Raw genomic sequence first — 25,280 nt, 5'->3', positions numbered from 1 at the left:
CTAGAAATTACTGTCCATTAAGCCTTGGAGTCCAGCAGCAGAGGAGAGTGCACTGAACTAGAAGTTGGGAGGTCTACCTGTGGCCTGCCATTGACTGGGTGACTTTGGGCCACCTTCCTTTGTGGGCTTTAGGTTCCCTGTGTGTAGAATGAGCAGGTTGAATTGGATGATCTCTGAGCTCTTTTCCAGCTCTGTGAAGAGTCTGTGATTCTATTACATGTACTGCCATTCTGAAATATGTTCTAAATGTTTTTGAACTATTTTTTTCTCCCTTTCAGGCAGATGTTTGGAGCATGGGCATACTCTTATATGTACTTATGTGTGGCTTTCTACCATTTGATGACGATAATGTCATGGCCTTGTACAAGAAGATTATGGTGAGTATTACAAGGCATGGAGTTTCAATGTAAAGGTTTTCTATACTGCATACTATATACTTCTATTTATAAAAGTACAAAAACAGGCAAAAGTAACTTGTTAGAAGTGAAGATAGATAGGTTACTCTTTAGAAGTGGGTAGTGACTAGAAGAGGGGCATGAGGGGTGCTTCTGTTTCTTGATCTGGGTGCTAGTTATACTTGTGTATTCAGTTTTTGAAAACTTGTCAAGGTGTACCCCTATGATGTGTGTACTTTTCTATATGTATACTATACTTCTTCAATAAAAAGCTTAACAAAACAAAAACAAATGAGAAAGTAAAGACGTGAGCTGATTTTCCTGGTGAGAGTTTTTGTTTTGTATCCTGAAATGATACCTTAGTAAGTTGCTGTGTTAAATCATATTTTCCTATTGAGTTGTGATAAAATAAGAGAAACTGTTTCTTTTTGAAGGTAGAGTTTGGCTTTAGGGTATAATAAAACCACTGATAAGAGTACTGTAAGCTTTGTTAAACTCATATGTATCAGAGACAGAAAGTAGATTTGCAGTTGTGGGGGCTGGGAGGGTGGTGGAATAGCACTGGGGAGTGACTGCCAATGGGTATGGGGTTTCTTTTTGGGGTGATGAAAATGTTCTGGAATTAGATAGTGGTGATGATTGTGCAACTTTGTGAATATACTGAAAACTACTGAACTGTACACTTTAAAAGGGTGAACTTTATGTTACGTGAATTATATTCAATTAGAAAACCTCCAAAAATCATATCGGGCAAGGAAAATAGTAAAATTCTTTTTAAAGAGTTACTATTCAAAAGAAGATATGTAAAGGGGAAGAAAGAGCACCATATTGTGTCCATTACAAACCAGGGTCACACCAGCAGAGCACCTTCTCTGAATTCAGCTTGAATTTAGTTCTGTTTAACAGACATTTCCTGAAGGTGTTGTTTGTATGGGATACTGCAAGGCATGAACAAGGATCTGTGAACTTGATCATTGTCCACGAGGGCCTGATTTCTTGTTGGAGACAGGTGCAAGGCTATCTAAAAAGGGCGTAGGGTCAGGGATGCCATATTGTAACAGAGGTATACATGAAGGAGCGGGTGAGGGATTTGGGAGAACGTCTTAGAGGAAGTTGGGTTTGAGCAGGGCTTTCAAAGAAGGGTAGTGTGGTTCAGAAAGGGATGTGGGAGACAGCATGCCTGGTAGAGCAGACGGTGTGAGCCAAGGCATAAGGTGGGAGAAGCATGGGAGAAGTGGTTGGAAGTTTTATGTGGCTGGACCATTGGGTCTCTAACGGCCTTTAGGGAGGGAGACTACCTCAGTCAACTCTCATTTCTGTGAAGTAGCGCTCAGAGGTGAGTGGTCATCCCATTTCGCTCATTGCTTACCCTGTAGAACACAAAGTCTCAGAGCTCTGAGTTCAGTCTTTATTTTTTAGTTTATTTGACTTAATAGTTTTTCCTATATCTCACCCTGGAAAAGCCTTTAAAATAAATGCCAAAACTACAAAGAGTAGTTTTGGGAAGAGATGGAATGGTAGTAGTCGCAACTCTCTGAAGGCTGAGGCGCTCTAGTTCTGCAGGGTCGAAGAGAAGCAGTGTTAGCAGTAGCTGTTAACCGCTGCTGGGGGAACTGTGTTTGTGGGTTTCTCCTTGGGAAGGGAGGTGGACGTGGCAGTGGGCTGGAGGCCGGCTTCCTGGGGAAGCCAAGACAGCCTGCATTTCCTCCCATCCCTTCTCAAGAAGCCTCCTCTACGCTTTGCGGGGTAGCAGTCATTGCTTTGGCTCTGTCTGCTGACTGTGGCTGCAGTTCCTGACTATACAGAGCTACACCCCGCCGTGTCAACAGCAGGATCAGGGGAGAGCAGCATTAGGATCGCTTTGTAGCTTCAGCATCAGTTAACAGAAGTGGAGCCGGGAGGAGGCTTGGTCTTTGGGTGGCTCAGCAACAATTTTCCAATTATGCTTTTAAAAAACATTGAGTTGGCCTCTTGAATTATTTCCTCTTTTCGCTACTCTTTTCTCTAAAGTAGAGCTGTGTTTCTTGTTCTGAAAGTAATTTCAGTATTATAAGCTACTAGTATATTTTACCCTACTCCTTTTTGGGGAACTCCATGCCAAAGAAATAAACTGACAAGACAGATTTCTCCAAAGGTGAGCTAGATTTGGATCTGCTAGGTGATGTAGCCCCAGTCTTATAACTTTTAGAATTCCAGAAAGACAGTGTGGGGACACATAATCATAGAATTTCTCTGTTGGAAAAAATCTCACAAATCAAGTTTGTCACTCTGCTGCTTGTTTCATATTTAAATCCTCACTAAAACGTCTCCTGCCTTGGCTGTGTCCGGGTAATCTCTCTCGGGGCAGGGAAGCCTTAGCTAATGGACTTGGAGCAGGGGTTCGCAATCCTGGCTGAACGTTCGCATCTCTTGGGGCACTTTAAAAAATACTGAGTCCAACTCCTAGAATAATTAAATCTGAATCACACTGGTATTTTTAAAATCCAGGATCTCTCCTTTCTGTCACTGGACTTTGGGAAATTAGCCTCTCTGTGCCCCAGTTTCTTCATCTGTAGAATGGATGGAACGATAGTATTTTTAGCATAGGGTTGTTCGGATTAAATGAGTTAATCCATGGAAAGCATTTTGAGTAGTGCTCAATAAATGTCAGCTGTTATTATTAACATACATTTCTAAATTTAGTTTGCCAATATTTTGTCCAGGACTTAAAATTCGTTTGCAAATTTTCCTTTCTTGAACTGTTTTATTGGTTCCTTGGGTGTTTTATGGAATGTGTTTGTAAGTCCATCTCCACCAGTGTCTTCTTTATGGGAAGATTTTTAAATAGTGCGTAAGTCAGATCACATCACTTTATTAGAACTCTCCAGTGTCTTCTTTCCCATCTCAATCAAGTCAAAACAGACTTGGCCCTGTGGGCTGCAGGCTTTATCCCATGTGTACTGGCCTCCCATTACCTCGATGCCCCCGTCACCTACCGCTCCTCCCTCCTTGCTTGCTCCATTCACTTGTACTCCTTGTTGTTTCTTTCTGTCCCCTGGTTGCTTGAACATGCCAAGCATGCATCTGCCTCAGGGCATTTGTTCTTGCTCTTTCTTTCGCCTGAAAGGGTTTTCTCCTGGATAGACACTTTGTTCCCTCCTCTCCTCAGGTCTCTGTTCACACGGTCTCTAATTAGAAAGGCAGCTGTTCATTTGTTGTTCTTTTGTTAGTTTGTTTGATCATTTGATCATTTATCCATTCATTCAATGTTCTTTAACCTTAGGAAGCAGTTCAGTATTTATTGAACACCAAATCTGTGCCATGTGCTTTTTTAGATGCTTGGGCTGTATCAGTGAGTAAAACAGATGGAGGGTCTCTGCCCTCATGGGGTTTATGTTCTAGTGATAAGGATATAGAAAAAGACAACTAGCATGATAAATAAGTGAATTATATTAAAAGATGCTACTTGCTTTAGAGAAAAAAAAAATTGAGCAGGGTAAAGAGGAATTGGGAGAACAGATTGGGGTATGGAGGAAGAGGAGGGTAGGTTGCATTAATAAATAAATAAGGTGGTCAGAGTAAACTTCACAGAGGTCAGATCTGAGCAAGACTTGAAGGAGGTGAGGGTGTTAGTCAGGTGGATATCAAGGAGGGGAATGTTTCAGGCAGAGGAAACAGCAAAGGCCGGTAGGCAGAAGCATACCTGGTATAGTTGAGGGAGGGCAAGAGGGCTAGTGCGACTGGAGTGGAGAAAATGCGGAGAGTTGTAGGAGGTGAAGTCTTGGGGAACAGGAGATCTGACTGCCTGGGCTTTGTAGACTCTCGTAAGGACTTCGGCTTTTTGTCTAAGTGAAATGGGGAGCCCTTGGAGAGTTTTGAGCAGGAGTGACATGGTCTGATTTAGGTTTTAACGGGATCACACTGGCTGCTGGGTGGAGATAGAATGTAGGGAGCAAAGAACCAGGGAGACTGGTTAGGACGATATTGTAGAATTTTCAGATAAGAGATGGTGGCCATCGAGGTGGTGAGAAGTGGTTGGATTCTGTTTGTTTTTTTTTTAAATTATTTTTAAATTAACGGCATAAAATGTACTTTTGTGTGTGTGTAGGGGTCTACAAATTTTAACACATATATAGATTCATGTACCCACCACCATAGTCAGGATGTATGTTTAGACTAATCTGTAGTCTTTTGAAGGTATAGCTGACATGATTTGCGGAAGGACGGGATAAGGAGAGTAACCTGAGCGACTCCACAGCTGGAGCTGCCCCCAGCTGGGATGGAGAGAACTCCTGGTAGAGTGGGAAGATGAGGAGTTCAGCTTGGAATAAAGAATGTGTCCATTTTGTCTAATTTTTCAAATTTATTGGCATAAGGTTGTTGACCCAGCGACAAAGTGTATATCAGATTTTATGTACTTTTTTCAGATTAGTCTATATATATGTAAGGAATCAGGTATTTTATCTCTTTTTGCTACTTGCTTCTGAGTTTTTTCACACAGATGGTAGCATACCACAAACGCTGTTCTGCATCTTGTTTTCTTCACTTAACAGTATGTCTTGGAAATCATACCACCTCATACCCAGTTCAGAACCTCTTCACTTTTTTTAATGACCGCATGGAATTGCAGTGTATACATGTACCTTAATTTATTGAACCAGTCCTAGGTTATTGGACATTTAAGTAATTTCCAAGTGGTCATTTGCACATTATAAATATATCTGTATGAAAATTCCTAGAAGAAGAGTTACTGGTCAAATGGTATGTGAATTAGTAATTTTGATAGATAATGCCAAATTGCTTCCCAGCGAAGTTCTATCTGTTTATACAACAAACCTGCAAGAGCGTGAAAATGCCTATTTCTCCATATCCCCATCAATATAGTGTATCACTTTTTTTGATCTTAATGTTTAAGATTTTGTTTTGCTATGGAGGAATTTTTAATTTTTATTTAGTCAAATTTATTCATCTTTCATTGTTGTATTTGGAAAGGCTTTCCTACTCATTTTTTAAAATTCTTATCTTTTCTTCTAGTAGTTTTACAGTTTCATTTTTTTTATGTTTAAATATTCGAGTCCCCTGGAATTTGCTTTAGTATGGTTTCTTAACTTTAAACAATAAAGAAATTGTAGAGATTTGTTTTCATAGTCTAGATTCTGGTTTTCAAAAATCTTGTAATTATAGTGGCAACATAGCCCTATATACTTATATATATATATTTATTTATTTATTTTGTGTGTGTGTGTGTGTATGTGTGTGTGTGTGAGAGAGAGAGAGAGGGGGGGAAGATTGGCCCTAAGCTAACATCTGTTGCCAATCCTTCTCTTGTATTTTATGTGGGATGCCACCACAGTGGGGCTTGACGAGAAGTGCTAGGTCTGCGCCCAGGATCTGAACCTGCAAACCCTGGGCTGCCGAAGCAGAGCATGTAAAATTAATCACTATGCAGCCAGGCCAGCCCCGCATATATACTTATATTTGAGGGTCATTAACAATGCACGTAAATCTGTATTTCAAATAGTCTTGATAATTTCAAGTTTCGAGACAATTTGTTGGATCTGATTAGGTCTTTTTCTAACCTTATCTTTTGGCTGATGGGCTCATGCTAAGAGTAGTGGTGTTAGCTCTGTTATTGTTATTTGCTTGTGCTTGTATTTGTAGTCTTATCTTTAATTTGTGTTTTCTTTGCAAGAATCTTCTTAAGCCACTTGGCTATTTTGTGAGGATTTAGTTTAGTTAAGCCAGATGCTATAGCCTGTAAATCCATTGAACTGGGCTCAGGTAAAGCACAACACTTCACAATATACAGAGAGTGGGGCAAGATGGAGCCACTGTCATCTGTCATGTGTCACTGTCACAGTCAAGGAAAAATTACCTCCTACTGTAGGTTACATAGGGACTAGTGAGGGTCCCAGTGCCAAGCCATATACTAAATATTAATAAAGCTTAATTTCTGTCTTATTTTTTAGATAGAAAATGAATATAAATAGAAGTCCTAGCATATGCTTCCCACACCCTAGTGTATCTTCTTACATGCCCGCTGGGATGCACGTGTCCCACCACTGAAGACCACCCGTCAAGAAGAATGAGTGGGTGACTCTACATATTCTTTAGATAGTCCCTCAGTTAATGTCATCCCTCTCAGCCAAGTTATCAAGTGTCAGTGAATTAGGGATTGTTGTCTCTGGAAATATCCTGAAGTTGTGGCTGTGCTGACTAAGGACAAAAGTGACGTCAGTTTAACTGGGGCTGGGATTGACATCTTTCTGTGAACACTGAGCCTTCTAAGGATACCTGACTTCTTCTTGATGAGTATTTAGCAATTGCAGTGAGACATTATGCCATGAAGGATGACTATAATAACTTTATCCAGGAAAAGGTTTGAACATTCACCTCGTCCATATGACAGTCTCAGTAAACGTGTCCGACTTTGAGCAGTCTAACTTCCATATAGCCATTGGAGACACACCTAGTAAGACAAAATGAGGTACCGTATGGATTTACTAACTGTAAACTTTGATTTTAGAATAATTATATCTCTTCTTTATAGTGATGATTATACAGGGCTGTACTCTTTGATTTGCAATGTTAAAATGATGTAATCCACCTGTAAGAGGAATACTTGGCAGGAGGGCAGGCATTCAGCTCTTCCAAATAATATCTAGGCATTAGGGGCAAGTTAAACAGAAGGGGAAGGTGGTGGGTGGTGGAAAGTATTAGTCCGTCTGTTAAGAAATCATCCTACCAACCCTGACTCTTGGATAAGTAATGTGATGCACAATTCTGTAGATGTGTGAATAGCTAGGAGTCTGTGTTGCACTTAACTGATTCCTTTCTAGAGTGTTATAAAGGCCAGGAAAGCTTGGTTAAAACCTTAGTCAGTCTTCTTGGCTAGGTGATAGAGACCAGAGGTTGGCAATCCAAATCTGGCCCACTGCCTGTTTGTTTAAATAAAATTTTATTGCAACACAATCATACCTGTTTGTTTAGGTATTCTCTGTGGCTGCTTTCGAACAGCAATGGTGGAGTTGAGTAGTTGTGACAGAGATTGTATGGCCCACAAAACCAAAAATATTTACTGTCTCTGTACAGAGAAAGCTTGCTGCCTCCTGGTGTAGAGTTAGTGATCTCTAGTAGACTGACACTCCCCAGAGGCCGCCTGCTCCTTTCCCAGAACGTTGGCCTGGGATACCCAGGCTTGCAGTTTATCAAGAAACTCACATTCAGTGAATTGTTTTTAATTGAAAAACAAGTAGGTATGGTAAGAAGTTAAAACTTAACTTCTTGAAGCATGAGTACATAATTAACAAGAAGCTTCCTGCCCATGCAGCCCCATTTCCTTCCACAGAGGAGAGTATTAGAAATACGTTTGCAGGAATTATCTGTACTTGTATATAACCTTTGGAATTATATCATCCACACAGTTACTGGACCTTGCCCTCTCCTCCTTTTAAATTTAATGCTCTACTTTGAAGATTGTTTCATATTAGTCCCTAGCATGTATAGGTTTTCATTATTTTTTTTTAATGGCTGCATGTTACTTGTGAAATTTCCTTTATTCTATGTTTGTGTATATCATTTTTAGAAATTAATTTTTAATTGCACAAGTAGCGCATGAAAACATTCTCTGTATAAAGAACATTGCAGATGCTTAAAGTTCTCTTGACATCTCCTCCAATATCTGTCCCCCACCCGGCAGCCTTCACGCAGGTAACCACTGTTATCACCCTGGGTCTGCCAGGCCTTTTATTTGTATTGTAGTAGAGTCGTGCATCTCTTCGTGATGAGGATACATTCTGAGAGATGCATCGTTAGGCGATGTTGTCATTGCATAAACACCATAGAGTGTACTTACACAAACCTAGATGGTATAGCCTACTAGACACCTAGCCTCTGTGCTATTATTCTTATGGGACCACCGTTTTATGTGTGGTCTGTGTTGACTGAAACATTGTTAGGCGGCACATGACTGCATTTTGTGTTTTTTTTCTTACCATAAATGGTATCATACTAATATTATTCTCTACCTTCCTTTGTTTACTCAACAGTATGTGCCATGATACATATAACACATTCATTTTTATAAATAGTATATCTGGCCCTTCCCTTGTTGAACATTTTAGGTTATTTTCTATTTTTCTCACTAATATAAGTGATGCTCCGTGAGCATCCCTACACATACCTCCTTGGGTATCCTAAGTAGTAGAATTGCTGGGTCATGGGGTATGACATTTGAAAAATTAACAGATGTTGTCAAATTGTGCTCCAGCATTTTTTTCCAATTTATATTCCCGCCAGCAGTATGTGAGAATGCCTGTTTCTCCACAGTCTCTCCAGTATTGTTGTTTATCAAAATTTTAGATCTTGGTCAATTGAAGGGTGAAAATGGCATCTGATGTTTTTACTCATGTGTCTTTAATAATTAGAGAGTTTGAACTTATTTTAAATGTTTGTATATTTTTTTCTGTGAACTGCCTATTTATGGCATTTGCTTATTTTTCTCTAAGGTTGTTGGTCTTTTTCTTATTGAATTATAAGAACACTTCTTCAATAAGGAATCATAATAATTGCTACCATTTATTGAGTGTTTACTATGTGCCAGGTGTTGCTATATGCTCTCTACCTGGATTAGCTCATTTAATCCTCACGATAGTCCAATGAGGTAGGTACTGTTTTCACACCCTTTTTAAAGATGAGGAGAGTGAAGCAGAGAGAGGGAAGGTAATTTGCCTAAAGTTATCCAACTAATTATTGGCAGAATTGGGATATGAATTCAGGTGGTCCGGATCCAGCACCTGTATTCCTAACTACGATGCTCTAGAGCATCCCAAGAAAATTAACACTTTGTCCTGTGTTTATCTATAAATTTAATTTTTTCCCCATGTTTTTTCTAGTACTTTTACATTTTTAATACTAATTCTTTTATCTACCAGGAATTAATATTGGTATAGCAAGTAATAGAGACCCAACTTCTTTCTTTATTAATAAAATTTTTATTTCAAAATAGTTTTAGATTTACAGGAAAGTTACAAAGATAGTACAGAGAGTTCTCATTTATCCCTCACCCAATTTTCACTGTTATTAACATCTTACCCTACTAGGTATGTTTGTCACAACTAAATAACCAACGTTTGGTACATTACTATTAACTAAACTCTGTATTTTATGTAGATTTCACTAGTGTTTATCTAATGTCCTTTTCTGTTCTAGGATTCTTCCAGGATACCATATTATAGTTAGTTGTCATGTCTCCTTAGCTGTCTCTGATCTGTGATAGTTTCTAGGAATCCAGTTTCATCCCTTTAATAAATAAAAATAAATAATTTGTTGTCCCAGTACTATTTATTTAATAATCCATCATTTTCCCATTTATTTGAATTGATGGTTTTATTAGATATTAAATTCCTACATTTACATATTTCTTTTTCTGGGCTCTTTATTTCGTTGCATTTATCTTTTTATCTATTTTTGTCTTATACGCAATTGTATTAATTAGTTTCTTTTTTTTTTTAAAGATTTTTTTATTTTTCCTTTTTCTCGCTAGAGCCCCCCAGTACATAGTTATGCATTTTTAGTTGTGAGTCCTTCTAGTTGTGGCATGTGGGATGCCGCCTCAGCGTGGCTTGACGAGCAGTGCCATGTCCGAGCCCAGGATTCGAACCAGTGAAACCCTGGGTCGCCGAAGCAGAGCGTGTGAACTTAACCACTCAGCCACGGGGCTGGCCCCTACTGTTTCTTTATAATACCATTTATTTAATATCTGGTAGAATTAGCCTCCGTTTATTATTCTGTTTTTCCTGTAGAATTTTCCTGGCTGTTCTACTGTGATTGTTTTTCCCTGGTGTACTTTTTAAATGAAATATTTGGAAAGCTAATAGGTCCATAATTTGATGGAATAAAGTCTGTTCCATTTTAAAAAGGGATGATTTGGTATGTATCTCTGGTGTTAATAATGGTGAATGAATGAGCCAGGATTGGAGATCTGGCCCTGGGTGTGTTAGTCCCTTCAAAGGGTCTGTATTCTCACAGTGCAGAAACACAGCTTTGTGTACTGCTTGACCACCTTTTTATTTCTTAATTCTTTCTGTGTCCTATTAGTGCTGTCTTTTTCTTTTGGAAACGTTGTTAAATTATAGTACATCTTTTTTTTTATTGAGGTACCATTCGTTTATGACATATGTATTTCAAGTGTACATCGTTATATTTCTACTTCTGTATAGACTGCATCGTGCTCCCCACCAAAAGTCCAGTTACCATCCATTACCATACACATGTGCCCTTTACCCCTTTTGCCCTCCTCCCACCCCCTTAAGGTCCGTCCGTGTTGTTGCAAATGGCAAGATTTCATCTTTTTTTATGGCTGAGTAGTATTTCATTGTGTATGTATACACCATGTGTTCTTTATCCATTCATCTGTTGATGGGCACTTAGGTTGTTTCTGAGTCTTGCTATTGTGAATAATGCTGCAGTGAACATAGGGGTGCATATATCTTTTTGAATTAGTGTTTTGTGTTCTTTGGACCCAGAAGTGGAATACCTGGATCATATGGTAGTTCTATTTTTAATTTTTTGAGGAATCTCCATACTGTTTTCCATAGTGGTTACACTATGGAAAATTTATATCCCACTGGCAGTGTACGGGGTTCCCTTTTCTCTGCATCCTCTCGCACACTTATTATTTCTTTTCTTCTTTTATTAAATAAGAATTTATTTTTTATTTATTTTTTCCTTCTTCCCAAAACCCCCCAGTACATAGTTGTATATTTTAGTTATGGGTCCTTCTAGTTGTGGCATGGGACACTGCCTCAGCATGGCCTGATGGCGGTGCTAGGTACCATGCCCAGGATCCAAACCAGTGAAACCCTGGGCTGCTGAAGCAGAGCACGAACTTAACCACTTTGCCAGGGGGTTGGCCTCTTTCTTGTCTTTTTAGTAATAGTCATTCTGATGGGCATGAGGTGATATCTTATTGTGGTTTTGATTTGCATTTCCCTGATGATTAGTGATGTTGGACATCTTTCCATGTGCCTATTGGCCACCTGTAGATCTTCTTTGGAAAAATGTCTGTTCATATCTTCTGCCCATTCTTTAATCGAGGTGTTTGTTTTTTGTTGTTGAGTTGTTTGAGTTCTTTATATATTTAGGATATTAACCCCTTATTGGAATATGTAATTTGTAAATATCTTCTCCAAGTCAATAGGTTGTCTTTTTTTTGAGGAAGATTAGCCCGAGCTAACTACTGCCAATCCTCCTCTTTTTTCTGAGGAAGACTGGCCCTGAGCTAACATCCATACCATCTTCCTCTACTTTATATGTGGGACGCCTACCACAGCATGGCATGCCAAGTGGTGCCATGTCCACACCTGGCATCCGAACCGGCGAACCCCAGGCTGCCAAGAAGCAGAACATGCGCAGAACATGCGCACTTAACCACTGCACCACTGGGCCAGCCCCTGTCTTTTTCTTTTGTTGATGGTTTCCTTTGTCACACAGAAACTTTTTGATTTGATGTAGTCTCATTTGTTTATTTTTTCTTTTGTTTCCCTTGCCTGAGGAGACATATTCAAAAAAGATACTGCTAAAACCAATTTCAAAGAGCATACTGCCTATGTTTTCTTAGAGTTTTATGGTTTCAGGTCTTACGTTCAAGACTTTAATCCATTTTGAGTTAACTTTTGTCTATGGTGTAAGATAATGGTCTACTTGCCTTCTTTTGCATGTGGCTGTCCAGTTTTCCCAACATCATTTATTGAAGAGACTTTCCTTTTTCCATTGTATGTTCTTGGCTCCTTTGTCGAAAGTTAGCTGTCCATAAATGTATGAGTTTGTTTCTGGTCTGTCACTTCTATTTCATTTGATCTGTGTGTCTGTTTTTCTGTCAGGGCCATGCTGATTTGATTACTATAGCTTTGTAGTATATTTTGAAATCAGGGAGTGTGATACTTCCAGCTTTGTTCTTTTTTCTCAGGATTGCTTTGGCAATTCACAGTCTCTTTTGTTCCATATAAATTTTAGGATTCTTTGTTCTATTTTTGTGAAAAATGCTGTTGTGATTCTGGCAGGGGTTGCTTGACTGAGTAGATTGCTTTAGGTAGTATAGACATTTTAACTATGTTAATTCTTCCAATCCATGAGCACAGAATATCTTTCCATTTCTTTGTGTCCTCTTTGATATCTTTCAATAATGTCCTAGAGATTTCAATGTATAGATCTTTTTCTTTTTTTAAGATTTTATTTTTTTCCTTTTTGTCCCCAAAGCCCCCGGGTACATAGTTGTATATTCTTGGTTGTGGTTCCTTCTAGTTGTGGCATGTGGGGTGCTGCCTCAGCATGGTTTGATGAGCAGTGCCGTGTCTGCGCCCAGGATTCAAACCAACGAAACACTGGGCTGCCTGCAGCGGAGCATGTGAACTTAACCACTCGGCCACAGGGCCAGCCCTACAATGTATAGATCTTTAACCTCCTTGGTTAAATTTATTCCTAAGTATTTTATTCTTTTTGTTGTGATTGTAAATTGGATGGTATTCTTCATTTCTCTTTGTGCTAGTCTGTTGTTAGGGTATAGAAACGCATCTGATTTTTGCATGTTGATTTTGTACCCTGCAACTTTACTATATTTGTTTATTATTTCTAATAGTTTTTTGATGGTTTCTTTAAGATTTTCTATATATAAAATGATGTCATCTGCAAACAGTGACAGTTTTACTTCTTTCTTTCTAAATTGGATACCTTTTATTTTTTTTTCTTACCTAATTGCTCTGGCTAGGACTTCCAATACTATGTTGAGTAAGAGTGGTGACAGTGGGCATCCTTGTCTTGTTCATGTTCTTAGAGGAATAGCTTTCCTGTTTTTCACCACTGAGTATGATGTATGTTAGCTGTGGATTTTTTGTATATGGCCTTTTATGTTGAGATACTTTCCTTCCATACCCATTTTATTGAGAGTTGTTGTCGTAAGTGAATGCTAAATCTTGTTACATGCTTTCTCTGCATCTGTTGAGATGATCATGTGGTTTTTATTCTTCATTTTGTTAATGTGGTGGTATCACACTGATTGATTTGTGAATTGAACTATCCTTGCATCCCTGGAATAAATCCCACCTGATTGTGGTTTATGATCCTTTTAATATATTATTGTATTCAATTTGTTAATATTTTGTTGAGGATTTTTGCATCTATATTCATCAGTGATATTGGCCTGTACTTTTCCTTTTTTGTGTTGTCCTTGTCTGGTTTTGGTATCAGGGTAATGTTGGCCTCATAAAATAAGTTAGGAAGTGCCTCTTCCTCTTCAGTTTTTTGGAAGAGTTTGAGAAGGACAGGTATTGAATCTTCTTTGAATGTTTGGTAAAATTCACCAGGGAAACCATCTGGTCCTGGACTTTCGTGTTTGGGGAGGTTTTGATTACTCCTTCAATCTCGTTACTACTGAATGGTCTATTGAGTTTCTCTCTTTCTTCTTGATTCAGTTTTGGGAAGTTGTATGATTCCAAGAATTTCTCCATTTCTTATAGGTTATCCAATTTGTTGGCATATAGCTCTTCATAGTATTCTGTTATAATCCTTTGTATTTCTGTGGTATCCATTGTATTTTCTCCTCTTTCATTTCTGATTTTATTTATTTGAGCCTTATCTCTCTCTTTTTTAGTGAGTCTAGTTAAAGGTTTGTCAATTTTGCTTATCTTTTCAAAGAACCAGCTCTTAGTTTTAGTGATCTTTTCTATTGTCTTCTTAGTCTCTATTTTGTGTATTTTCACTCTGATTTTTGTTTCCTTCCTTCTGACTTTGGGCTTCATTTGTTCTTTTTCTAGTTCTTTTACGTGAGCGTTAGGTTGTTTATTTGAGATTTTTCTTGTTTCTTGAGGTAGGTAGGCCTATATTGCTATATACTTCCCTCTTAGTACTGCTTTTGCTTCATCCCCTAAATTTTGATATGCTATGTTTTCATTTTCATTTGTCCCCAGGTATTTTTGATTTTTCCTTTGATTTCTTCATTGATCCAATAGTTGTTCAGTAGCATATTGTTTAGTCTCCTCATATTTGTGACTTTTCCAGGTTTCTTCTTGTAGTTAATTTCTTGTTTCATACCATTGTGGTCAGAAAAGATGTTTGATATGATTTCAGTCTTCTTAAGTTTATTGAGACTTGTTTTGTTTCCTGACATATGGTCACTCTTTGAGAATGTTCTGTGCACTTGAAAAGAATGTGTATTCTTATACTTTTGGATGGAATGTTCTATATATATCTATTAAGTCCACCTGGTGTAGTATTTCATTTAAGGCCACTGTTCCCTTGTTGGCTTTCAGTCTGGATGATCTATCCATTGATGTAAGTGAGGTATTAAAGTCCCCTACTATTACTGTGTTCCTGTTAATTTCTCCCTTAAGGTCTGTTAATAGCTGCTTTATATACTTTGGTGCTCCTATGTTAGGTGCATATATATTAATAAATGTTATGTCTTCTTGATTGATTGTCCCCTTTATCAATATATAATGTCCATCTTTGTCTCTTTTTTCTTTTTTGGCTTGAAGTCTATTTTGTCTCATATAAGTATGGCTACACTCACTTTCTATTGCCACTTGCTTGGAGTAGCATCTTGCATCCCTTCACGCTGAACCTATGTTTGTCTTTAGAGCTGAGATGGGTCTCCTGGAGGCAGCGTATTGTTGGGTCTTGTTTTGTAATTCATCCAGCCACTCTGTCCTTTGATTGGTGAATTTAGTCCTTTTACATTTAGGGTCATTATTGACATATGAGGACTTAATACTGCCAATTTATCTTTTGTTTTCTGGTTGCTCTGTATTTCCATTGTTTCTTTCTCTTTATGTTTGTCTACCATTCAGTTTGGTGGTTTTCTGTCATTTGTTTCTCAGTTTCTTCTTTTTTTTACGTTTTGTGACTCCACTCTGAATTTTTGTTTTGATTACCCTGAGGTTTATATAAAAGATCTTATAGATGAGATAGTCCTTTTTCTGCTGATAATATCTTATCTTCATTTGCCTATGCAGGTTTCATCCTTGTCCTCTTCCCCTTCCATGATTTTATTGTCACAAATTATCCCTTTTTTGTATTGTGAGTTCATTACCAAATTGAAGTGGTTATAGTTTTGGTTTTCTTTTTCAAAAGATTTTATTTTTTCCTTTTTCTCCCCAAATTCCCCCGGTACATAGTTGTATGTTCTTCATTGTGGGCCCTTCTAGTTGTGGCATGTGGGATGCTGCCTCAGCGTGGTTTGATGAGCAGTGCCACGTCTGCGCCCAGGATTCGAACCAACGAAACACTGGGCCGCCTGCAGCGGAGCACGCGAACTTAACCACTCAGCCACGGGGACAGCCCCTGAAGTGGTTATAGTTATTTTTAATGCTTTCTTTCCCTTTAACCTTTATGTTATAATTAAGTGTTTACTAACCTATCCTGATATAGAGTTGAAGTTTTCTGATTCTGTCTGTCTGTCTATCATCTTGCTTAAAGCTTGTATTCCTCTGCCTTTTTGTTTCAGGTAAGAGAGGTCTTTTCAAGATTTCTTGTAAGGTAGGTCTAGTGGCAGTGAACTCTCTCAACTTGTCTTTGTCTGGGAAAGCCTTTATTTCTCTTTCATATTTGAAAGATGACTTTGCTGGATAGAGTATTCTTGGCTGACAGTTTGTATCTTTGAATATTTTGAATATATCATTCCACTCTCTCCTGGCTTGAGTGTGTCTGCTGAGAAATCTGCTGATAGCCTAATGGGGGTTTCTTTTTAGGTTATTGTTTTTTTCTCTCTTGCTGCTCTTAATATTCTTTTTTTGTCATTGACTTTTGACAGTTGTTCTTTTGAGTATGATTGGCCCTGAGATAACGTCTATGCCAATCTTCCTCTATTTTATATGTGAATTGCCACCACAGCATGGCTGATGAGTGCTGTAGATCCGCACCCGGGATCCAAACCTGTAAACCGGGGCTGCTGAAGCAGAGCACACTGAACTTAACCACCAGGCCACGGGGCTGGCCCCCAGTTGTAATCAGTCTTTTTTGTATGTGTGGGAGGAAGATTGACCCTGAGCTAACATCCATACCAATCTTCCTCTATTTGTGTGTGGGATGCTGCCACAGTATGGCTTGATGAGCAGTGTGTAGTTCTGTGCTGGGATCTGAACCCGTGAACCTTGAGCTGCTGAATCAGAGTATGCAAACTTAACCATTATGCCACTGGGCCAGCCACTTGACAGTTTTAATGTAATGTACCTTGGAGAAGATCTTTTTGTATTGAGATAATTAGATGTTCTAATAGCTTCATATATCTAGTATTTGTATATCCACTTCCTTCCCCAGGTTTGGGAATTCTCAGCTATTATTTCTTTAAATAGGCTCTCTGCTCCCTTCCCACCCTGTACTTCCTCTGGGATTTTATGTTGCTTTTCCTAATTGAATTGGACATTTTTTGTATGTTGTCTCCATTTTGAAAAAATCTTAGTTCTCCTCTTCCACCTGAATCATTTTTACATTTCCATCTTTGAGCTCCCTAATTCTCTCTTCTATGTGGTCTACTCTATTTCCAATGTTTTCTACTTTATTCTTCATCTCATTTATTGAGTTCTTCAGCTCCATAATTTCTATTTGTTTCTTTTTAGGTTTTCAGTCTCTTTGGTGAAGTACTCCTTCTGTTCTTTAATTTTATTCCTGAGCTCATTGAACTGTCTTTCTGAGTTTTCTCATAGCTTGTTGAGTTTCTTCATGACAGCTGTTTTGAATTCTTTGTCAGTTAAATCACAATTTTCCATGACTTCAAGTTCTGGAGAACTGTCATTTTCTTTTTCTGATAGTGTGTTATCATAATTTTTCATGGTGCTTAATGAATTATTCCTCTGTTGATGCATTTGTAGTAGTGAACACCTTTCTTATTTAGGTAAGGCTTTATTTACTTTATTTCTGAGCTGCTTCTGGTTTCATCTGGGGGCTTGTGCTTTCCACCCTCTGTTGCTTCTGCCAGAGGTGTCATCAGTACCCTCATTGTGCTGCTGGTCCCTTGCTGCTTATGCTGTCACTGCAGTCACAGGTGTCACCACTAGAGTCACAGGGCTGGCAGGCACCACTACTGCTTCCAGGATTGCCTGGGTTGTGTGTTCCTCCACCATGGTTGGGGGAGGGCGAGAGGTGGAGTGGGAGCTGGGGTCCTGGGCACCTCTACCGTCTCTGGGCTTGTTGGGTCTTCAGGTGCCACTGCTGCAGGTGGGGGTCCAGAGTTGCAGGTGCTGCTGCAGCTGGAGATGGCTGGGGTTGTGGCTCTCTTTGGCCTTGGGCACTGCTGTGGTTGGGGGGTTGCTGCCACACTTGCCACCTCTGCTGCTGCTCCTGGGTTTTCTAGGGGTGCTGGCACCACCACTGTGAGGGGTACTGGATTTGCAGGTGTCACTGTCACTGCCGGGTAGGCTGGGGTTCTGAGCACCACCACCACAAGGGGCAGGGGTACCTGGGTCGTGGGCACTGTGGTTCCTGGAGCCTCTAGTCTTGGGTGCTGCTGTGGTTCCCAGAGCCTCAGGTTGTGGGTGTCACTGCTGCTGCTAGGGGAGGAGATGGGGCTGTGTTGCAAATGTTGCCACAGTTTCTGGAGTTTCCCGCCACAGGTGCCACCACTGCAGTTCCTAGAGTCTCTGGTCTTGGGCACTCCAACATTTCCTGGAGTCTCAGGTTGCAGGTGCCACTGCACAGTTCCTGGAGCTTCTGGTTGCAGGCACTGCTGCCATTCCTGAAGCCTTCTGTCTTGATAGCTGTGGCTGCTGCTCCCCTGGGTGCACTGCTTCCCCAATGTCCTGTCCATCCACCTTCAGACATACAGCTGTATGGATCTCTGAGGCATTCTGGTGTGCTGTGCAGAGGATCCTCTCTTGGCCAATGGATGTCCTATTGCTTGTAACTTAAAGGGGAGAGACAAAAGAAACAACTCACTCCGCTGTGATGCTGATGTCACTCTTCTTCATCTTTATGGTAGAATATTCTACAGCCATAAAAGTGAATGAGGAAGTTCTTTAAATACTGATATGAAATGATATCCAAGATATATTGTTAAGGGAAAAAAGCAAGGTGTAGAATAGTACATATAGTATACTGTCATTTTTGTAAAAAGTAAAGAGGAGGGAGGTATATTTATATTATTTACTCATATGTGAAGGAGATACAAGAAGTTATAGTTGCTGTTCCTTCTGGGGAGGAAAATTGAGAGAGAGGGATGGAAGCAAGACTTTTCATTCTCTGTGCTTTTGTACCTCTTAAATTTTGAGTCATGTAAAGGTTTTATTTCTTGCCTAAATGCTCTGGCTAGGACTTCCATTACCATGTTGAATAGAAGTGGTAAAAGTGGGCATCCTTGTCTTATTCTTGATTTTAGAGGAAAAGCTTTCACTCTTTCCCCATTGACTATGATGTTAGCTATGGAGTTTTCATATATAGCTTTCTAAAAATTCTCTTGAGGTAGTTTCCTTTTATTCCTAGTTTGTTGAGTGTTTTTATCATAAAAGAGTTGAATTTTATCAAATGCTTTTTCTGTATCAATTGACGTGATCATGTTTTTTTTTCTTTCATTCTGTTAATGTGGTGTATCACATCTGTTGTTATACAACATTTGTGTATGTTGAATGATCCTTGCATTCCAGGAATAAATCCTGCTTGGTCACGATGTATAGTTCTTTTTTTTTTCTTTTGGTGAGGAAGATTGGCCCTGAGCTAACATCTCTTGCCAATCTTCCTCTTTTTCCTTCAGGAAGGTTATTTCTGAGCTAACATCTGTGCCAATCTTCCTCCATTTTTTATGTGTGATGCTGCCACAGCATGGCTTGATGAGCAGTGTATAGGTCCACTCCTGGGATCTGAATCTGTGAATCCTGGGCTGCTGAAGTGGCGCATGAAACTTAACCACTATGCCACTAGTCCAGCCCTATAATTCTTTTATTTATTTATTTTTGTATTCTTTTTTTTTTAAGATTGGCACCTGAGCTGACATCTGTTGCCAGTCTTTTTTTGTTTTCCTTCTTGTTCTCCCCAAAGCCCCCCAGTACATAGTTGTATATTCAAGTTGTAGATCCTTCTGGTTGTGCAGTGTAGGGACGCTGCCTCAGCATGGCTTGATGGGTGATGCTAGGTCTGTGGCCAAGATCTGAATCAGTGAAACCCTAGGCCGCCAAAGTGGAGCGCACAAACTTAACCACTCAGCTACAGGGCCGGCCCCCACTATAATTCTTTTAATATCCTGTTGGATTTGGTCTGCTAGTAATTATTTTTTTAAAAGTAGAATGATAAAGTTTTGTGTGAGTTTTGAACCCCTAAACCTAATGTGGAAAGTAGGGGCAGTGCCTTCTGCAGGCCAGGTCTGAGTCTGTCTGTAGGTGTACAGAAAAAGAGTTCTGTGTTTGAGTTGTGCTGAAGTTTCTTCTGCCTACAGCATTTGCATCAGTCTTTTTGTTGTTGAATTTTTTTGCCTTTTCTCCCCAGTCCCTTGTTTTTCCTCTAAGGAGATAGAGCATTCTGAGGTATATAAGTTTCATATTTTCCTGACCCTTGCACATAATTGCTCAGAAAAAGTAAATGTTTGCTGGCATGTTTATTCTTAGGCTATCGTAACAACAGTAATACTTACCATTCACGAACTTTTCTTATTTACAGTCTCAGCTCTAAGTGAGGTAGTTGCTTTTATTTTCCCCCTCTTATGGATGAGGAAAGTAAGGGGCAGAGACCTTAAATAACTTACTCAGGGTCTTATAGCTAATAAGTGGCAGAGCTGGGATTTGAACTCAGCTAGTCAAGCTCAGAGCCCGTTCTCATAACCACCATGAAATGGTGTTTCTCAACTATGTAGTTGCTAGTATGAAGAGAATCATACACTCCTAGAGGGGAAAGCAGTCCCCATCCTGAGCTTCTTTTTGTGTCTTTAACTTGGGAGTGTTCTCAGACATTCCAGCTTTTCAGATTTACCAAGACAACGAGTTGGTTCTCCTAATTCTTATGAGGTTTTTGTGCATCAGCTTTTCTACTTACCTTAGGTGTCACCTCTGGTAGGGCAACTTACTAGTCCTCATTTTCTTCACTGGAAGTGTTAGAGCATTGCTGTAATCAGTGATTTCCTAGGTCCGTTCCAGCTCTGAGTAGTGATAAGTTCCCTGACTTCTGTTTATTCATGTTCAGTTTTCCTTATTTGTTTTAGCCTAGCATTCTCCTCTCTTGAAATTTGAGTCTTAATTCTGATCTCATGTAACATCAGCTTTCCTTGCCAGCGTTGTGCCATTTTGCACATTTCTTAAATATCTCTAATCCAAGTTGCCAATTAAAAAACTGAATAGAACAGGACCATCCCTAAGTGTCCTGGGTATTGGTTTTTAGTCTGTATCAGATAAACTTAACCAAGACTTTGTGGTCTTATCCACAAAGATAAAATAAGTGACTGCTAATCCCCTACTGAAACTGAACTACATTCTGTCAGTGGTGTTCCTCATTATTGGCTTAACTATAAGCTTTGCTGTTTTGTTTTTTTTTTTTAAACCTATTTGGACCTAAACTTCTGTGCTGTTTATTTGCCTTCGTTTGCTGTTACTGCAAGTTCACACTCATTTGGCAGCCATGGAATTAATGCTCTTAATTATTAATGTATTGTTCCACCAAAACAAGGTGAATGTACCAACATACCGATTTCAGTGTTCCCTACTTTTATTTATTTGAATTTCACCAGTGAGTCTTGGATTAATCCTTCGGGGGAGAGGAGTTACCTTAAGATATTATAAAAATGTTACATTCTAATAATAGATATTAGATTCAAGTTTTGATGTTTTCAGTAAATCAAATATTTCTGCAGTGGAATGATAGTAGAAAATGTCTAATTCTTGTTCAGTACAGATTTAGCCTTCCTAATTAGTATTATTTACTAATACAGTATATTCTTTGTTTCTCCTACTCTGAATTTCATTTTTTAGTTTTTCATGTGTTTGCAAGTTGAAAATTGATTCAAATTAGGACTTTTATGCATTATTGTGGAATTTAATTTCACACATTATAGATTTTGAAATTTATTGTAATCTTGGCTCAGAACTATTGTTCCGAGTCGCAGTGTAATACAGTCTGCTGGTTGAATCTAATTAAGGTGTCGTATCACTTGCATGCAGTATGTATCTTTGCCTGGAATGTTCTAAATTTCCTCACTTGGGAATAACACTTCCCTCAGTTCTTGGTGTGATTGAAAAACCGGCAATATTTGACACACTGTATGTAATTCTTGTTTAAGAGGTAGACTTTGTTTATCTTTTGCATTTGTTAACTGTTTTAACCAAAATGCTCAACTGCAATTTCCAGCATGATTACTAATAGATTGAGTATTAACCTTATGAATGTGTCCTATATTCGTTAGCTGCGACTGCATTCAATAACAAGCATGACTGTACTCCAGTTCTGGGTACACAAATATTAGGGAACTATAAATAATTTAGTAAGTGAAAGTTGAGTATCTTGAAAGTAAAATTGCTTTCTAACAAGTATAATTTACAATTTTAAAGAAAATGAGCAAATTCTCTCTTTATGGGATTATATTTTACCATTACAGAGTTGACTCCAGTACTATGATTATGTGTTGAGAGATCGCTTGCCTTTCTTGGCACCATGTGAAAAGCGAACAATTTCAAGCCTGTTAGAATTCACAGGATTATCTTGCTTATTAGCCCACAAATCTTTTCCCCTCCCACTTGGTTTCACCCTCTATTACCTGTTTCTTGCTCTTGTTTGCAAGGTAATCATCCCTTAAATAAACAAGAATTCTCCAAAGATTTAGTGGAAACCAGGGTTAAGGGGCACAGCCCTGGCTGACACAGGCCTCTTCCCCAGCAGAATTGTTCCTCTCAAGGTCTTTTCTGACTGATCCTTAGATGTAGACTTTCAATATTTAAATAAGGAGCCTTTCTGCCTGTCTCCTTCGAGGCTTCCTTAGACTTTCCAGCACAAAAAACCCAAAAAGTTCTGTCTCTCTCTCCTAGTCCTAAATGTATGCCTTTTTTGCTCTACAGCAATGTTTCTCAACTTGGGCACTATTGACATTTTGGACTAGATGATTCTTTGTTGGGGGGCTGTCCTGTGCCTTGTAGGATGTTTAGCAGCATCTCTGGCTTTTACCCACTAGATGCCAGTAGTAGCTCCCAAGTCATGACAATCAAAAATGTCTCCAGACACTGCCAGATGTCCCCTGGGGACAAATTCACCCCTGGCTGAGAACAAGTGCTATGTAATATTGAACAAGCACTTGATTTTTCTGGCTGAGACGCAGTTTCCTCATCTGTGTAGTAAGGTGGTTGATAATCCCCACCTACTGCGCAGGATAAAATACATGTACGAGTGTTTTAAAGTACATCTACAAATAACAGGTTGGATGAAGCCTGGCAGCAGCACTAAGCTCTGGACTGTATTTCTGCCAGCATTTCGGTACAGAGAATGAAGCTGAAGGTCAGGTGATGGTCACGGTCACAGGTCTCATGACTTGTTTGTGGATGGTACTCTACAGAGCTCTTCTGTCCAGATAGGGAGAGCGGGCAGGTACATTTCAGGAGGTGATGTGAGCAGGACTTGACTAGGTGATGTGTTCCTTACCAGGCAATCCTGAGACCCTGAGGCAGCTGCAATGGGCCAGAGCTCCCTTGGGAGGGCGTGTGGCGTTCCTCAGAATGACTTCAGCCTTTCGTACTGTACTGAGTCTTTAGCACTCTGGCATGCGTGGCTTTTGGCCAACATGCCCATCTTGGTCCACTACCTGTTTGAGCATCCCTATCTCCCTCTCTTGTTTATTTCCGGTTGTCTCTACATGCAAGGCATAGTGCTGGTGCTTTCACAAACATTCTCTTCTGTTCCTTTTGGAATCCTGTCAGTGGCGTTACTTGCTTTACAGAGAGTAACAATAGTAGTAGCAGTGATGGTAGTAGTAGTAGAGGCAGGAGGAGTAGTAGAAACTAACATACATTGAGTTCTTACTGTGCGCCTGGCCTTGTGCTAAGTGCTTTATATGTGTTAAATCATTGACTCCTAGCAACAATTTATGGAGTAGGTACTATTCTTCTTTTTACAGATGAGGAAACTGAGGCGCACAGCAAGGTTAAATACATAGCTCATATACAGCTAGTAAGAGGTAGATCCTGGATTCGAATCTGGGCAACTTGTCTCAAGAGCCTACTCTCTTAGGAAATGGGGTCAGAGAGATTAAGTAACTTGTACGTGTTCAAGGAGCTAATAAGAGGCAGAACTGAGAGTAAAACATAATGTGCGACTCCAATGCATTGCTGTTTCCCACGTGTCAAGCTCCACACTTCTCATTCATCTGCTCTCCCTGCCTCTGCCTGGGTGGGATGGCTTCTGTGGTGCTAGCTTAGAGCTCAGCACGGGGGTCCATTAAAAGATACTTCATGAATTCAAGGTGGGGTGACGAAAGAGTGATAAAAAGAGGCAAAGAGGAACTTGGAATCGGTCTGGTGGAGCTCTTCTTATTCAGTACTTTGTTCTGAATATTTATTTTTACATCTCGTTTCTGTAGAATTCTACTTTGAGTTGAGTGCTTTTGTTTTGGATGGTAGTTTCTGGATTTAAAGGCATAACATTTCTTTTATTATTATAGATCTGGTTGTGGGCCTTTTATCTGTGTGTTGGAACAGACCAGAAAGGGCTAGAACCTGGAACCAGACTTATCCTGGGGGTGGGCAGGTGCTGACAGGAGAGAGGTGATGCGAGGAAGTTAAACCTTCATAGATGGTGTGTTAGTTTCCTAGAGTTGTTGTCTCAAAATACTACAAGGTGCTGGCTTAGAACAACATCTATTCATTCTCTCACGGTTCTGGAGGCTAGAAGTCCTAATCAAGGTGTGGCAGGGCCCTACTCTCTCTGCAGACTCTGGGGGAGAATTCTTCTTTGCCTCTGTCTAGCTTCTGGTCTTTACTGGCAATCTTTGGCATTCCTTGGATTGTAGCTGTGTCACTGCAGTCTCTGCCTCTGTCTTCACGTGGCCTTCTCCCCTGTGTGTGTGTGTCTCTGTGTCTGAATTTCCCTCTTACAAGAACACCAGTCATATTGAATTTAGGGCCCACCCTAAGCCAGTATGATCTCATCTGAACTTGATTACATCTGCAAAAGGCCTTATTTCTAAACGAGGATACATTCACAGGTTCCGGGTAGACATGAATTTGGGGGGACACTGTTTCACCCAGTACAGATGATATTCAGAGTAAGCAGCAAATGGCTCGCATATGATCAGCATGAGGGAAGACCCCCTGGAGTACATGGGGTTCTGCCTAGTGAGTGAAGCCTGACAGAGGTCACTCTGAGCATGTTGTAATTGGAGATTCAGGTAGGTCATGACCATTTGATCAGTGTAAGCAGATAGGAGAGTCCTTACCCCAGGCTGGTCTCTACTTTCTATGTGACCCTGGCAGCAGCAAGCTAAAATGTTTGAAGTATCAGGCAGATGGTCAGTTTGCCAAGAAGAGAGCAAGTCAGGCACCCAGGATTTGCATCATGAGAGGCCTTGGGCTCAGGAGTAAGGAAAAGCTCAGAGTGGGGCCAACTAGGTCAGGGCCAGTCCTGCAGCAACTGTGACTTACTGCTGAGTCCCAGGGAGTTGGCTGAAGCATCTAAAAACCCCCCAATTCTTGGGATAAGGCCTGGAGCCCAGGCAGCACTGAGCCTTCAGCTTGGGGTTCAGTTGGCTGTGGATGAGGGACAGTAAGGAGAAGTGAATTGGAGGCTTCATCATGATAATTCAGAAGCAAACTTTGTCAGATTCTGATGCTGGCAAGTGTTGAGGGGCCCTGGCAAGGTGTAAATAAGAGTGGGCTCTCTGGGAGATAGCGAGTGCTTTAGGGTAAAGGAGGATGAAAAATTCAGTAATATTAAGTGTCATCTGTAGAATGAAAGCTCTTG

General features: G+C 39.9%; 1 protein-coding gene across 3 annotated transcripts in view; it reads left to right on the top strand.

Annotated features, from left to right (window-relative positions):
* The window catches only part of MELK (maternal embryonic leucine zipper kinase), an 88,427-nt gene that overhangs the window by 23,123 nt on the left and 40,024 nt on the right, over positions 1–25,280 (top strand). For all 3 annotated transcript variants that reach the window (XM_044779213.2, XM_044779214.2, XM_044779216.2), the window contains exon 8: positions 279–377. In XM_044779213.2, the coding sequence (XP_044635148.1) occupies positions 279–377 (99 nt within the window). The remainder of the gene's footprint in view (positions 1–278; positions 378–25,280) is intronic.

This window comes from Equus asinus, chromosome 10, assembly GCF_041296235.1.
Source record: "Equus asinus isolate D_3611 breed Donkey chromosome 10, EquAss-T2T_v2, whole genome shotgun sequence".
NCBI classification, from domain to species: Eukaryota; Metazoa; Chordata; class Mammalia; order Perissodactyla; family Equidae; genus Equus; species Equus asinus.
Note: the sequence above shows the minus strand (reverse complement) of the source record. Positions and strands in the feature narration are given on the sequence as shown.